The 16,886-nt window shown below is 33.7% G+C and overlaps 1 protein-coding gene across 1 annotated transcript in view; it reads left to right on the forward strand.

Annotated features, from left to right (window-relative positions):
• The window catches only part of LOC130625594 (E3 ubiquitin-protein ligase HUWE1-like), a 45,370-nt gene that overhangs the window by 15,441 nt on the left and 13,043 nt on the right, over positions 1-16,886 (forward strand). The window contains exons 22-45 of the mRNA XM_057440696.1: positions 320-562; positions 1,445-1,652; positions 1,802-2,078; positions 2,171-2,293; positions 2,450-2,514; positions 3,082-3,239; positions 3,424-3,681; positions 3,792-3,938; positions 4,134-4,211; positions 4,356-4,799; positions 5,001-5,131; positions 5,489-5,564; positions 5,639-5,754; positions 6,417-6,468; positions 6,568-6,910; positions 7,216-7,282; positions 9,773-10,515; positions 10,603-10,805; positions 11,162-11,735; positions 11,962-12,030; positions 12,251-12,322; positions 15,475-15,645; positions 15,872-16,102; positions 16,512-16,742. Of these exons, the coding sequence (XP_057296679.1) occupies positions 320-562; positions 1,445-1,652; positions 1,802-2,078; positions 2,171-2,293; positions 2,450-2,514; positions 3,082-3,239; positions 3,424-3,681; positions 3,792-3,938; positions 4,134-4,211; positions 4,356-4,799; positions 5,001-5,131; positions 5,489-5,564; positions 5,639-5,754; positions 6,417-6,468; positions 6,568-6,910; positions 7,216-7,282; positions 9,773-10,515; positions 10,603-10,805; positions 11,162-11,735; positions 11,962-12,030; positions 12,251-12,322; positions 15,475-15,645; positions 15,872-16,102; positions 16,512-16,742 (5,080 nt within the window). The remainder of the gene's footprint in view (positions 1-319; positions 563-1,444; positions 1,653-1,801; positions 2,079-2,170; positions 2,294-2,449; positions 2,515-3,081; positions 3,240-3,423; positions 3,682-3,791; positions 3,939-4,133; positions 4,212-4,355; positions 4,800-5,000; positions 5,132-5,488; positions 5,565-5,638; positions 5,755-6,416; positions 6,469-6,567; positions 6,911-7,215; positions 7,283-9,772; positions 10,516-10,602; positions 10,806-11,161; positions 11,736-11,961; positions 12,031-12,250; positions 12,323-15,474; positions 15,646-15,871; positions 16,103-16,511; positions 16,743-16,886) is intronic.

Below are 16,886 nucleotides of genomic sequence, written 5' to 3' on the forward strand. Positions count from 1 at the left end.
AAATGATACAGAGCTTATTTTTTGGTCGAAGTTCACATAGATTTACCAACAGTGGAAATAAATTTAGGTCCGTTTAATGCACCAAACTCGAATTCCATTGTGAAAAGTTCTTGAAATATGTTATACTTTGCAGTTAAAGCAAATACAATCTTTCTGCTCTAATTTTTTCAGCAGGTACAGGCCTTAAAAGAATTTTCAATGTATTTGCTTGAGGGGATAAAAAATAATTTTCTCCTTCTTAAACCGCACAAACGATTTTGTAACTTGAATTTGTTTTTAAAACTGTCAACCATTATGAAATCTTTCTGTTTAATTCCAGATGTTAGCCCAAGAGAGCAAGGTGTTCAAAGAAGGTTTGCAACAGCTTGATGTTTTGATTGATGAACTGGATGCACTGTATGCCGCAGCAAATACGAATGGCTCAGCACTGCTTCACGAGTTAGCATCTACAGAGAATCCTCTTGATGCATTAAATGAAGCTTCAAAAACTCCTCTTGTTCATGTTATGTCTGCAACGCATGCATATATTAACACATTTGTATTCATATGTCGTGGAGCTCTGGTAAGTTTTACTGCCTACATACGTACCATAAATGAAATAATGTACCAGTTCTTCAGGATATGATGTACCTTTTGAGCTTAATGTTTTAAAGTAATATATTTTTAGTAAACTTTATGTATTCACACATGAATAAAAAGCATTTCTAAATCGCCATTAAATGGTATAAGAAGGATTTTAGAATTTTCAATTTGTAAAACATACAGGGACATTTTTGAAACACACTCTGCCTTTAACAAACCAATGTCTTTACAAAACTAATTCATTCCTAACTTTCATTCGATGTTCTTTAGAATTGTGAAATATGTATGTAAAAACTATTTTTTAAATTTTTTTTTCTTCGTAAAGTCCCCGTTTTCGAATTGCTTTTATGTAAACATGTTGGCTATAGCAGCGCTCTTCCATGTAAAGCTTCTGTAGATTTCTAAAACAGATTTAAAATCTAATAAATTCTATACGAAAAAAAAAGCAAATCACACCTTTCATGTTGATACTTATAGTTATACTTTCACACTTTTGAGGACATGAATATTTAGAAGGATGTCCTTTTTTTACTTTCTAAAGTCAAATTATACTCAAGAGAAAGATGAAATTAAGAAAAAATAATCAGAACTCCTAGTCAACATAAGGTGTAAAAGACTGATAAGAGAAAAAAGTTAGTTATTTTGATTAAGTCAACATGCCAGTTCAAAAGGTTGACTATGTTGTAAAATAATATATTTTTTTTTTGTCAATAATTGGTTGTGAATCATTCTGTTATTTTTATATACATTATTAATGTGGTGCCCACTTATTAAGTTCCATATTAAATCAGAAATAACTTCATATTGAACTGATAATCCAAGTCTACACTTCGTATCATGACCAGTATTTTTTTAATTCTAGTCTGATGTTCGAAATATGTCCATCCAACAGTGGGGCTCAGATCTTGGCAAGTCTGTGTTAGAAAAATTGTGTTCATTGTACACTAAGCTTGTTTGGGAGAGCAGTGTATTGTTGACCTTGTGTACACCTAACACGAATGCTGAGGAAGACTTGTCATTTACTGAAGCTGACCTTCAAAAGCTAATTTTGAAAAGTTCCTCCAAGACTGGTATGTGGTTTTCATAAAATTCTTGAATTGATAAATGGGTGCTTAACCTTGTAATCTTTTACTGCAATGTGTTTTGCAAATTTTGTTAGAATAAAACCCAATAGCAACAAAGAACTTCTTCAGACTTTTATTGGTAGGTTTTTTTTTAGACTCCCCCTCAGATGGCCAAACAAAAAAGGAATTGACATTGTTAAAGTGGTTGTTGACATCTTCATCTCACCTTGGACGTGCCCTAGCTGAATTGTTTGGATTGCTTGTACACCAGTGTGTTGGAACCCAAGCACCACGACGTAATCGTCCTCATAATTCCAACCAAGTTATGGCTCCGTCCATTCCAGCCAAGTTAATAGCTTCTCGTGTAACAAAACTTCTTGTCCAAGGCTTATCATGGCAATGCCCAAAAGAAATAAAGCTACCTAGACTAAGGTAAGACAAACTGTTTGTGTACAATTATACAGCCCTTGTATTTCATGCAGCATTATTACTATTATTTTTATATATTTGCTATATTTTTTTAGACTGACTTTTTATATTTGTTCTGTTGGATTTGCTGCACCTATGCTCTTTGACAACTCTAAGAATCCATATCATTTAATGTTGCAGCAATTTCAGAATGCTGGTGGCCTAGATGCTCTATTTGAGTATGTGTTATATTCATGTTTTTTTATCTTTGTTGAGATGCGAACGTGAAAAAATTTAATATTTACTTTTTTATATAATTTTTCCTTTCTGAATTATTAGGAGGATGAAAAAAGGAAGATTGTTGTCATTTTTTTTTAACTTTGTTTAAATTCTAGGAGATTTTCGTGGGTTGTAAAAGAATATTTAGATGGCAAAACAGAGGATGAAATTAAATCAACAGGTATATTTAAGTAGCTTGACATTATAGAAAGTCGATGCAAAAATAGCGAATGTTGTTCCAAAGTGGGTAAATAAAAAAGATGCTATTTGGTAAAACAAAAACATTGAATTTTTAAATTGAATACTGTAATCAATTTTAAAATTTTATGCACTTGTTCTCCTACGTAATTACAGATGAATGTTTGTTTATGGGGAAAATCAGCAAAATAATTATATTCATACATTTCGTTTAAAAAACATTTCGTATAAAAACATTTTAAACCTGGATATTATAATTGATAAGTTTAATGTTGGTGAAGAATGTTTTCTATCTAAAAGGCTTTATAGAAACTGCAACAACAACCTTGATAGCTAACCAGATTTCATAATTATTTTGGTGTTTTTTATAATTAAAGCTATGATAATGTTTAAGCTAAGAGTTATGGTATTATTATGAGGGGGTCGTTAATGGAAAAATATATTGATGCTCGTACATGATTGGAAAGAAATTTACTTAACTTATTAAAAAATGTTGAACCAGCCATTTTTTTAAATCTCTCTAATTGAAAAATTTACATTTTTCTTTTAGTTGGAATTGGCGAATTCTTTGAAGGTTGGCTTGACTTGTTAAATCGTATGGTTAACACAAAATATGTTTTTGACTCTACTCATGGCTTGCCTGCCACTTCACTAGTTCCAGGTTATGTTGCATTTAATTCTGTGGATTATTTGGCTTGTGTACACAAGGTAAGGTTTTTCGTAGAAGAAGGAGTGTGACCGTTGCAATGTAGAACAATAATAGTGTCACTGCTTAATTTTTTTAACATCCTATAAATAAAACAATGTGAACACATATCAAGATAAGATATTGTGAAAAGTTATAAATTGTGTATTTACACCCTGTGAATGAATTCTTTTGTTAATACATTAGCTTACATTCGAATCAATCATGATGCTTTGGAAAAATAACATACTAAAGAGTGCTGAAAATCATGTAATCGGTGAAAAGCTTCTAAGCATCTTATGTCATATTGTAAAGGGGGGAAAGGAATTAAAAGAAAAGTTTCTACAGCAGCATAAAAATGATAATAAAAAAGAAAAATCAAGTGTTATGTCTGAAATTCAAAAAACACCAGCGCCTACAACATTCCGTATACAGCAAGATGTAAATGAGGATTATTTACAACAGGTATGTGCATGTGTCAGCTGATCAACACAATAGTCATGCGTAAAGTATATGTGTATGACATCACTTGTTGTTACTGTTATTTATTCAGTATAAAATATATTATTGTCTAGTTTGTTGACATGGGTTTTTCTCAACAACATGCCAGAGATGCTCTTATTCAATCAAGAAATAATTTTGAAGTTGCCACTGAATATCTGTTAACAACACCCGCTCCAACATCAGAAGATGCTGCCCCTGCTACAGGAAGTGGTGGCGGGGTACGTGTCTATGTTTTTTTTAATGTGTGTTATCATTTCTTATGTGTTACATTTACACTCAAGCATTTTTACACATACCGGGAAAGTATACGGATTTAAAAGAAAACATAACAGTTTAAAAATAATTTTTTATGCATAATTCATTGTTTATGCCTATAAAAAACACAAGTGCTTAACACTGGGTTTTTCAATTAGGGTATGGAGGTTGATTTATCTGAAGAAGATATGATGATCAGAGCAATTGCGATGTCATTAGGGCAAGGAATGGCTCAGGTAAATGCAATCACAAAAAATTTTGTTGTGTGTTTCATCGTTTACGCACATGGGCCTGCTCATGCAACACTTTTTAGACAAGGAACTTGTGCACATGTCCAGGCTGCTTTTACTGAATTGACTTGCTGTGATGATATATTGTAGGGCTCCAGTCACAACAATGTTGCTGAATCAGAGAAGTCTTTAAAGAGAAAAGCTTCTGAAGAAGCCTCTGATGACAACGGGGGTAAAAGTCAGCCTGAAATGACGATACAAGACATGGAAGACTTTAGCAATACCATCATTAACCATACAGACTTTATTGTTGAGGGTTGTCTAAGTTTATTAGACACTGTGCCAAGTACCGTCCATACCGTGTGTGATTTACTTCTTGCAGTTGCAAAAGACAATGTTAATTTTTACGATCTCATTATTGATATAGTTTTGGATCAGTTAGTGAAAAGTGCAGAGAATGTTATTGAAGATTTAAGAGCAGCAGGTACAACGACAGATCCAGTAGAGTTGAAACGTAAAATGAAACTTTTTAATGAAAGTCACCAAGTAAAGAAGATTACAGCACGAATGCATTTGTATTTGTTGATGTTTCAGGTATGTTCGACTATAAAGTAAACAAAGAAGATGCTAGTTTTTTTTCTTTTGGAAGTTATTTAAAAGTCCTGAAAATGATATTGAAGATCTGTATAAATATGTATGAATGTATAAATTAAAAATGCAGGTGGGACTCCTGCAGCAAAGCAAGAAAATGGTACATTTCACAGCCAACATTTATAAATGTCTTCTAATCCCTAGGAAATTGAAGTCATATGTGCAAATGCTTTCCACTTTGGTGATCTAATGATTAAATTCTTAGAAATATTAGAGCTAACAACAACCTTTTTAAAATCTGCTAAAGAGAATGGTTTGGAAGTCGAAACTCCTGAGTAAGTATTTAGACTTGACTAGTGTAACATGTTCTATGAAGATACCTGGTTTGCCTCAGTTATGTGTTTGTGGTATGTGTTAAAAAGAAAACAGTACAACCACACTAATTTTTTGAGAGTTTTACATGATGTATGCATGCTAAATTCCTATTGTAAACAGTTACGACATAAAAATTACAAATTAACTGTTACTGGCACCTTGAATACACCTTGAGAAACAAATAAGAAAGCATTTCGACTACCAGAAATCTAGTGATCTATGTCAACATTAGGATAAATTCAAAAAATGTTTGTTAACTCTGAAAAACTCATCTTTCACTGTTGGATTGTCAGACTTTTCATGATTTGTGTTTGTAGTTTACTGGCTCCATTAATACTTCTATTCGACCATTACGAAAAAGCTGTTTTGTTTACAGAGAGAAGGAACAACCAGGTGGGTACCACATCAATTTTAATGTTTAAAATCCATATTATGCTGCAACTAATCACTGTGTTCTTATTCTGTAGGCATGTGGTCACGTTTGGAAATGGTTTGATGATCGAAGTGGTCGGTGGTGTAACTATAGCGCTAGCAATAACACGTCTATAGATACAGCCTATCATGCGGGTGAAACAACGGTTCGGTATGGAAGAATGTTACAAATTTTGACATTGTTGTTTATTTACTCTTGCAAGTAGTATGAAAAGAGGTTTGCTTTTTTAAAGGAAGGTGGTGGGTTTAAAGGCATATGGATTGTCAGTGTATTTGTTGAAAATATTAATAAAAAATGCAGATGTGAAACTTTTACTGGTGTCAAAATTGGTCTTGATAAGCCCTATAATGATAATTTTAAGTCTAAAACAGACATTGCAGGTAGTGATGACAAATTAGGCCGAGTTTGATTGTTTACTTGAGTTTAATACAAGCTCGTAACAAGTGATAACAATTTATGCTGCGATTCCTCTGAAATACCTGTTGCCTTGTGTGCATTTTGTTGATAACAGTTATGAAAGTATTTTTTTTTAAGTTTTAAATTTTTAACTTGTCATTGTCAGAAAGTCCTGCTGTCATGTCTTTATGCAGTTGGATGTGTCTATTTTGTTGGTTGCCACCTTGTTGTACGAATTTTCTCAGGGATTTCAATTTTCCATTCTGTAATAAAACTTTCTAAAAAATCCTCGGACGATTGAAGGGAAAAAAATGGGACAAATTCTTAGTAGTTTGTAGTAAGTTCTTTGTATCTTGTATCTTCTTATCTTTGTATCTTGATAGTACTATAATCAAATGACCTTTTTTCTATTGTAGGTTTACAGCAGGAAGAAGACGATACATGGTATTTTTTAAAACACTTGTACAGGTAATTTCTTGGCAAAATTTTATTTTCATATCTTACTCTGTTTTTCTCTGTTTTGCTTTGGCATGATTGCTCTGTTGTGTCTACATTGCATATTTCTAGATAAACGAGGATACTGGCAACAGACGACCAATAATGCTAGATGTCTTGCAAGAAAAAAAGCCCGGCCAAACAAACGCCGCTCAAGCAAACGCCGCTCAAGCAAACGCTGCTCAACCAAACGCCACCCAGCCAAACACAACCCAGCCAAACGCCACCCAACCAAACGAATCTACCAAAAAGGCAAGCAAAGCTGATGAATGTGCTGAAGAAGAAGCAATTGACTGCACAGAAAAAACAAGTCAAATGACAACTGTGAAAGATGCTAAACTGCTTAGTTCAACAGAAAAATTGTCAAAGAAGAAACTTGATGAGAAACATACAATGGATGTGGACGTGTCACTTAGTAAGTTTATTTTTTTATTGAAGCAAAATAAATCTCCTAGTGATGATTACAATAAAAAATAATTGTTCACCATACCTATCTTTTGCACACAACCCTTGGCTAATGTCGAATCTTGCATGTAATCGTTTTGTGACCCCTTAGTTAAAACATTACCCATGCTTAAAGAATTTGCGTTAATTTTTTAACAAACCAAAGACATCGAATTGAATACACATGAAAATCATTAAACTGTCCTTGATAACTAAAAACCTGCTCATTTCAATTTTTTTATTTGTTTAACTATAATAGTAAGTTTATTTTTTTAGAAAAAGAGGAAAAAGATGCTAATGGGAAAATGGGCTTCTTCACTTTCCAGAAAGAACTAATTATTGAGTAAGTTTACTGAAGCTTTCAGTTTTTTTGTTTTTGTGGAAAGAATTCCTATCTCTATTTAATACTTGCTGTCAATAAGCCAATTTAGAACAGGGGAGTTTGCAATTGAAAACGTCATTGTAACCGCACCTAAAGTTATAGTAATAACCCCATCCAATCAAATTTCACTACCTCTTGTAAACAGGGAGGCAAGAATGCACAAAATAACAATGACAGAAATATATACGACGATTATTCTACAGTAGAATTTTTGGTAACTGGTAGATTATTAGGGTGTAATCTAGCCTTCTTAGTAGCTGTGAAACAGCCATTTCCCAATTGGAATTTATCATCAGTTTGCCATTTCACTTGAAAAGCCAGCTCTCTATTTACTCTTAAATAAAGGACTTTCAAAAAAGTTGTGAAAGAATAAGATTTTATTAATACTTCAAACCACCTTGATGAAATTAACATTTAGGATTTAAGTGACTCCTTTTTTAGATTTCTGGGTTACACTGGGGGCCTTTAAAGAGATCCTGAGGTGAAAAATGATGTTAGACTTGTTGTTTAACTGACCTTTAAACTTTTTAAAAAATTGTCTGTTTTTTGAAACTTTATGTTAAGTCCAACATGTATAACCTTAAATCCCTTAACTTGTTAATTCAGGTAAATATTTATTGCATGTCTTATGTCAGCGTACATTGTTGATATGACGAAAGGGCCAATCTCAAAATCGGCAAATTTTTTTATTGTTGAATCTGAACAAGAAGATCCAGTTCTTTCATCTGCATCGGGACTTAAAGAGCTAATCTCACTGGTCTTCTGTATTTGATGTGGTCCAATCTCAATAATCATAATGTTAAATCCTACATTGGCCCTTTTATTTGTTAGTTTCACATAATGGCCAATCTCTACTTTGGCCTTTTTGTCAAAATGCTTTCTTTACTTTGTCACCAGATTATAACCCTAATGCTGAGATTGGCCCAACATTGATGTTCTATCTTTTTCAGGTTTAAAGAAGTCATTACATTGTTTAGGCTAGTAAGTTTGATTTCCTAGGTTTAGAGAAGTCATTGCATTGCAATGTTTAGGTAAAAAGAAGTGTTTCTGCAGTTTAGATTAGATTTAAAAGTTTTATGGCAGCCACACCGTTTAAAAAAACAAAGGTTATTCGAATTATGCAGAATGTAGCTTCAGAGGCCTCAGGTTACATTTTACCAAAAACTTATACTAGCAAAATTCTAATATCTAAAGCCAAGCATAAAGATCTTTTGAAACTTTGCAATGACCTAACCATCCCAACCCCCCACCATCAATTTTATAAAGTTCTGCTAAGTCCAGACCAAGAGGTTGAGGAGAGTTTCTCTTCTGAGAGTGAGGTAGAGGAAGAAGAAGAAGAAGAAAACGAGTGACATTCATTATGACATTTGCTTTTCCAGTTTAGTTTATCAAAGACCTTGTAATTTTCGTTTTTTCGGTTAATTATCTCTTTTAAAGTATTAAGAACTGCTTTTTGATTTATAGTTCCTTTATTAGACTTTTTTAAGCATATTTTGACAACTTTTAGGCAAAACATACTTCTATGCAAAAAGAAAAACCTCAAAAAATTTTCTATAGTGAAACATGAAAAAAGGGCCAATCTCCTAACTAGGACCCATTCCTCCATATCTATCATGAAGAATACAACTAGACAATAGGCAAAAGAAAGTTTAAACTGTCACCCTCATAATTCATTTAAATGGTAACTGGTGCATTTGCGAGACAAAAGAATTAAAAAAAAACTTTTAAAAAAAAACTTGTTTTGCTTTTTCCCGAAATGCTGATTTTGAGATTGACCCTTTTGTAATATCAACAACGAAATGTTGGCTGTATTTTTTTTTAAAAAAAGAAATGTTACCTTTGCAATTTTTCTATTATCCTTTAGTTGTTTGTATAAAATTGAATAGCTCCACTCATTATTGTTCGAAACTGAAATTTTACTGACCATAGTTTTTCTCAAAAATACCATAGCGTTTATCTTACCTATTAGATGTAGCATTTATTGGAGGATTGTATTTCTTGAAGGGCACTTCTTTTCTTTCACATTTTCTGACAAACACAAAATTAACTACTTTTTTAGTGAACATTGGTATTAAACTGTTGAATCTAAAAAGAAACTTTGTTTCCCGAAATCTTTGAAATTGGGAAACAACGAAAAATAGGAAAAAAACGAAAAATAGGAAAAAAACGAAATAAATCATGTCCTAAAGAGAAAGAAGTCCTTAAGTTTATTTAAAGAACTGGATGATATACTGCATTGTCTTCTGTATGTTGTTTAGATTTTAAGTTTGTTTGCAAATTACCCACAAACACTGTTTATGGGTGAAAAAGTTACCATTTAGTGAACCTTTTTTCTGATACAATTTTGTAAATAAATTTTTTGTTTAGATAGCTGCAGGACGGTTAAATAGATGTGAATAATGATTCCAAAGTTTATCTTCAGAATTGTGATTTGTTTACTTTTCTATTTAGGAGCCTAGTGGACTTGCTTGGTTTACCTGTAAATCCTGTTACTTTAAACGCAGTTATTCGATTATCTCTACGGTTCACAAGGGACTATGAAATTGCATGTTATTTTGTCAATAGAAACGGTGTTGAAAATTTATTGAATTTAAAAGACAGTTCCTCTTTCCCCGGAGCATTGCCTTTAATTACGTTGCTATTAAGGCACGTTGTTGAAGATTTTCCTACGTTGCAACAAGCAGTTGAACGTGCTGTCTCTGTAGCAGCTAGCAATGGTGTGCCAAACATGTTTTGTGGAGTTGGACAGAACTCATTGGGTGCTAAAGAATTGCATTACCTACTTCGAGCTTTGGGTCCCATTGCTTGTCGCAGTGTTAAACTTTATGAGGAAACTATTCGAAAGATGTTTCGCCTAAATATTCCTGCCTCAAGAAGGAATCAAGTTGAAGATGTAATTTCACCAAACGCAGCTCAAATTGTGAAAATTCCACAAGAATTTAAAACGATTGGCCTTAGTGAAGTTGTAAGTCAAAACTCTGTTATAAAAAGATTTGTGCATTTGTTGTTGAAAACTTTAATTGAAAGGCATACTACAGAAGAGACTATTAGTAGCACAGCTAAAACATCTGCAATTAATGCAAAAACAGAAGATAAAAAGAAATTTATAAATGAACCAAAAGTATGTACACCGCAAGCAACCTTAGTTCGAAGATTAACAGGTGAACATATTGATGAAGAAGATATGACTGCAGGTAAATGTCTCACGAACCATCTCACTTTGCTAGATTTCCAGTTACTAATTTCATTTTTTCATAATTTTTCTTTGCTGTTCAATTTAGGCATTTCTCAGCCACCACCACCAGACAGCCAAAACTCATCTAACACTCAAAGTGCTTCTCATGGTAAAAGTGATCAGCCATTTTTGTCGCAAACAGTTATTTTGAGATTACTCACAGAGCTAGCAAAAAGTTATGCTGGTGTGGCATCCTTGATAGTTGAATACCATCATCCTGTTTCTTCAACAAATTCAAAAAAGCTTGTGGTGAGTTCATAATGTTTTTCTGTTTTGAATTACCTTTAAAAATATTTGTGGAGAGAAATTTTTGTAATGCTGCCTTCCTTTCACAAACATATCTTCAACAAATTCAAACATTTATTTTTCCGAAACCTTGTTCGTTAACAAAAAGTAACCTAAAAGATTTTACTTACTTTGGACAACAATTTTTGTAGCTGACTTCAGTAATGTTAATGGAATTGGACCACAGAAGCTCTTATTTAAGGTTTAAACATCTGGAGAACGTCCTTTGGTGGCAATCAAACCTTTTTTATGCAAAAGTAGCATTGCACCACTTAGCTATCAATTCTCAATATACTATCCCAATATTTCTTCATATTTAGAAGGATGGCTCTGTGCTAGCATTTATATTTGATCATTTGTTACCACATTCCAACAAAGATCCAACGAATCAAGCAACTGACAACAAAACAACAAAACCAAGTACTACGTCTACGTTGGCCAGGTCTCTGTTGTCTGTTCTTGGGGCCTATTGGCATAATGCTGAAATACAAAGTACGTTTGTGACTGAATTAAAAAGTGCTCTTCTTCGAGCACTACATTTACCTGAATGCAAAATGAAACATCTTCGACTACAAGCTGTATTTAACTTAATAACATCCATGATTGAATCAGCCGCTCCTTTATCATTTTCCTCACAACCACCATTGCATAATTCGAATTTCATTAAAATGTTAATCAAACGAGGATTAATCTCAGATCTTGCACGTTGTACGCATAATCTGGACCTTTCCAGTCATGACTTAGTGGCTACAGTTAATGTGATGTTGAAACCATTAGAAAAACTTTCCAACCTGGCAAACAGTCAAAGTGTTCACAGCACAGGGAAATCAGATAAAGATGCAAAGCAAGGCAATAGTACAACAAATAATGAAACTGGAAGCCAACTTAACACAGGTTAGTGTTAAATAATGAAACTCCAATGCTAACCTTATAAGGAGTAACATAGGTTAAATCATGAGTTTGTTATAGTGTGATGTATTGTTTGTCTTTTTGCCATGCAAATCTTTTTTAAGAAGCGTGAGTAATGGTCTATCAAAGATAGTAATGTATTGCTAGCATTTTGTTTCAGAAATTTATTTGCTTACATGTTTGATCTTCTGCAAAGTGTTTTTTTTACCAGATTCACAAGAAACAGGACAAGAAGAAGTATCTCAAGAGACCAGGTCTGGTGATCACTTCGATAGCCAAGGTATTTTTAATATGAATGCTATATGCGCACCCTAAAAAATAATTATAAGTGAAGTGCTTACTACATAAACTGTTAACCATTTTACTTTAAATTGATGCTGGTAAGTTATTGACAAAAGTTGTAGTTTGATTTGTACTGTTCATTTGTACCAATTGAGTTGGTTAGATTAATGGGAAAATTGAACTTCGTGTATTCTATGTAGAGAATATTTTTTTCTTAGGAGGGGATAATGATGCACAAGATTCTCTTCAAAATTTTGAGGATATGGTTGAAGTTATGCTGGGTTCGAACAGTAATACAATAATTTCTTTCTAATTCTGTGTATCATAAATATTTGTAGTAATTCGCCTAGCTTTTATTTGTTATTATTATTATTATTATTATTATTATTTAAGAATATTTATACAGGATGTGCACTTCAATATAAAAATATTGCTATTAATATGCGTCCTGTTTAAAAGCTAAAATGTAAGAATAATCAATTAAAATTAGTTAAATATATTATACAATAAAATAAAATGAAAAGATCGTTGGTAAAAAGCATGACAAAAATTTGAAATAAAAAGAGACGGTTCGACGAAAACACTACGTAAAGAGATGTCACCAGCGTGGTAAGGCAAACAAACGAGCCACCAAGTACCATATGTTCAAGAAACATTTGCCAACGTGATGAACATAGGCCACTAAAAGAAGACTCCTGGAAAGTAATGTAAAGTATGTCTATTACAGACAAAAATTACAATGCAAGCACCGACCTCGTTTCGAAGAATAATAGTGTAGATCCTGGAAACGAGGTTGGTCAAGCATGATAGTGCTCGGAAACAAGTTTCTTAAAAACCAAAAAACTCTCCTCTTGCCTTATTTTTATAGGCAAGGAATTGTATAATTTCACTCCCATGGAGAAAAAACCAGACGTAGCGAACTTCAGCTTAGTAACAGGAACGTGGAGCAGAAATCCGCTATTTCTGGTTGCTCTTCCGTGTGTGTGGATCTTAAAATAATCAGTATAACTTTCACAAATTTCATTTGTCAGACATTTTTTCACCAGTATCACTGCATGTTTATGTATTTCGTGGATCACCGTAGGTTGTTTCTCTACCACTCTTTTTGCTGTAAGTCTATCGATACTTTGCAGCTTGTTCAGTTGCGTGCGATTTAAATTCAGATTAACAGCACAATTATACGTAATGCAAGGTAACACCATTCCCGTGTATGCCTTCAGTTTAGCTAATGGTGTCAACATCTTCGAGATGGAGTTCATCAAACGTAGTTTGCCACAGGTTTTTCTGTACATTCGATTGAAATTGCTGTTCAGTGATAAGGTGTTGTCGAGGATTGTTCCTAGGTACTTGTATTCTTTGGTGGCTGGAATAGGTGTTTCGTTGTAGTACAATGACAATTCATCTCCCCATTTGGTCAGTTTTTTAGATGTACCGAATAACATTGACTCTGACTTGCCTTTTTTCAGGCTGATGACAAGACCATTTTCTTCAAAATACGAAGATACATTTTTCAAGTCGTTGTTTAATAGATTTTCAATAATACATTTGTTTGCTCCCGCTATGTATATGACTGTGTCGTCAGCAAATTCGATGTCGATTGAATTTTGTAGACATTCATTGAAGTCATTGAAATACACCAGAAAGAGTAACGGTCCTAGTATTGACCCCTGAGGCACTCCACATGTCACACTCATCAAGTCAGATTTGGAATTTTCAACTACACACATTTGTTTTCTATTAAAAAGGTAGTCACTAAACCATTCGTGAGTTGTACCATTTATACCATATGATGATAACTTTTCTAGAAGAGCTGGATGGTTGAGCGTATCGAATGCTTTTGAAAGATCGATATACAGCACACCGACTAGGTTACCATTATCAACTTCTTTACGGATACTATCAGCTAGTAAAATTGTTGCGAGCTCTGTGGATCTGCGTCTTCTGTATCCAAACTGGTGTTCTGGTAAAAGCTTGTGATTTTCCAGATAATCGATAAGTTGTTTGTGTACAGCTTTTTCCAGTATTTTGGACAGAACAGGTAATACAGATATTGGGCGGAAATTACAACAATCTTTTGTGTCGCCTCCTTTGTAAATTGGAGTTACTTTGGCAATTTTCCATTCTGTTGGGACCGTAGCAGTTTGTAACGATAGATTAATGATATGCGCAAGGGGGCCTGACAGAACTGTCGCTGCATCTTTCAAAATACCCGGTGGCAGATTATCCCATCCAGCAGCTTTTTTACGTTTCAACGATTGTAATTCTCTTTCTACAAACAGTTTGCTAATGTATTTAAACTTAAAGGTTTTGTCAGTTCTGCGGTCGTACTGCTTAGGTTTCTTCCAGATGAAATTTTGCAATGGAAATGCAGCTTGTTTGAGTTTTTCTGCAACAGTAGAATAGTAATAACAAAAACTTTTTGCTCTTGCAGTGTTTCTGGAACTATCGTTTGACGTAGTTTGTTGTGATTTTTTCGGATTTTTCGGAGGTAGGATTTCTTTTAAACACTTCCAGTCTTTTGCAGGATTTCTACAATTCTCAGAAAGTAAATCACTATGATACTTCTGTCTAGCATATTTTATTCTGTTGTTACAACGATTTTTTAATGTTTTATATGCAGACCAGTCAGATCCCTTGTTGGATTTTCTCGCTTTACGGAGAAGCTGGTCTCGAGTGTTCATGTCTTTCTTGATGTCATTTGGTAACCAAGGGCAACGTTTACCTTTCACCCGTTTTTCAATGATTGGAGCGTGTTTATCTAATATCGGAAAAAGAATCTGTTTAAAGTAAAGCCAAGCCGCATTAACATTTGTGATCATATACAAACGGGACCAGTCACGTGATCGTAGGTCTTCCTGAAAATCTTCGTGGTTGTATTTCGCATAATTTCTGTTTCATAATTTGAAGCAGTACTACTTTGTGAAATGCTAACAGACTGACTATCGGTGAGCTGGATTTGATGCACAGTTACTAGTGGTATTATGGACGTGTCTAATGGTGTAATGTAAATGCATCTACTGATGCATCATGATAGATAATATGTTTTGTTAATTTTCTTGCGTAGTATTCAGGAGATTTAGTGATCCCTATCCCCCACTTTACTACACCTCTATAGTTACTATATTGACTCCATTATTCCTGCAGGTTTTTCAATTAGTTAACTTAAGATGCCAGATTATTTTTTCAAAGCGTAGCAATTGGGTTAGTATCACTTACGAAGAAAATAATTCAGCAGCATTCAGCAAGATTCTAGTTACACTGCTATATGCAGTGAAAATATTGGAGCGCATGAATACTGTACAGACATGATAGAAATTACAGCAAACGGAATTATCAGATATGGGATTATTTTTTCAAACGATACCATAGTAGAGAGGCAGGGATAATAGAGTAAATATGTGGTTTCACATTTGAAAAATTAATTGCTATGTTTGTATTACAGATGAAACTGAAATCTTTGGTGAAAGCTTAATGAGCTCACGTGGTGGCCCAGATAGTGCTGTAGAACAAAGAATATATATTGAAGCGAATCCCATGGTTGGTAATTCAGATTCGTCTGATTCAGAGTCAGATAGTGAGAACGAAGGAGTCTTGTCAGATAATATCAGTGAAGGTACATAGTGTTAATACCTTTATTGTATGTTTTTAAGTTGCCAAAAAAGAATATAATATTTGAATATTTTGATCTGTGTTTGTCTTGATTTTAAACAAAGGCATTTTTGCAGTAAAATTTTTTCCTTTTTGTTTAAGAACAATCAATTAATTATTTCGTCTTCTGAAAAATATGAATCGTTTAAATAAAAATTTTTGTACTTAATACTCTTTATGGAACTTTCCAGGCAATGATTACCAACAAAACCATGAACCAATGAATGAAGAGACCACCAGCAACCTGTTGATTTCCAGCCAATCAAATGCTGTGACCAGTACACAGCAGGAATCTGCTAGTCAAGATCTAGCAGGAAGTGTAAATGCTGCAGATGATATGGCCGACACTTTTGATATTATATCGGAGCGCCATGATAGATTGAACGATGCACATATGGAAGAGACATTTATCATGGGTGGTGGTAAGTACTTTTAGTATTTTTGAATTTGCAAAACTAGACTTGATTAAACAAAATGATTAATATCAGTTTTTCAGAAAAAATATTTAAGTACTTCTTTTGATTGTGTGATTGAAAACATTTATAGCGATTTAGCAAAAGTGTTAAATCAATACCCAGACTTACAGAGGGTTTTTTTTAAGACATTATTATAATGAAAATCAGCTTTTATACTAACAACAGTCCACTGTCATTCTTGCACTAGTGTAGAACAACATTTTGTCATTCCATAGAAACTAGTGAACCAACCACTACATCCAAGTATCTGATATTACATTTTGTAATTTCGAATGCAGTATTGAAAGCATTGATTCATAACCACGTGTTGTTAAAAAAAGGAATAAATCCAATCATATTATTTCCATCATTTTAGGAGACGATGATGATGACGAAGATGATGAGGAGCATGGTGGTGTCCTGGGTGGTAATGATGATGACGATGATGACGATGACACTGATGATGAAGGAAACGAAGATGATGAAGAAGGTAGTGAAATGGACGCGGATGATACGATAGCAGGAGCTGACGATGCAATTTTGTTTGGTGATGAAGATGATGCTACCGGTGATGTTACTGAGACATTTGCAGATATTGACGATCATGGTGAGTGGACTTGTTGCATCACTTTTTCGTTTATGTTTGCTGATGCTGCTGTGGCTTTTCAGACATTTTGAGATTAATGGAAATGTTTTAACATGAGATACCCCAGCTGCGATAGAACAACTTTTCCATTGTATTTGTTAATTT

This window comes from Hydractinia symbiolongicarpus, chromosome 14 (genome assembly GCF_029227915.1).
Source record: "Hydractinia symbiolongicarpus strain clone_291-10 chromosome 14, HSymV2.1, whole genome shotgun sequence".
Classification (NCBI taxonomy): domain Eukaryota; kingdom Metazoa; phylum Cnidaria; class Hydrozoa; order Anthoathecata; family Hydractiniidae; genus Hydractinia; species Hydractinia symbiolongicarpus.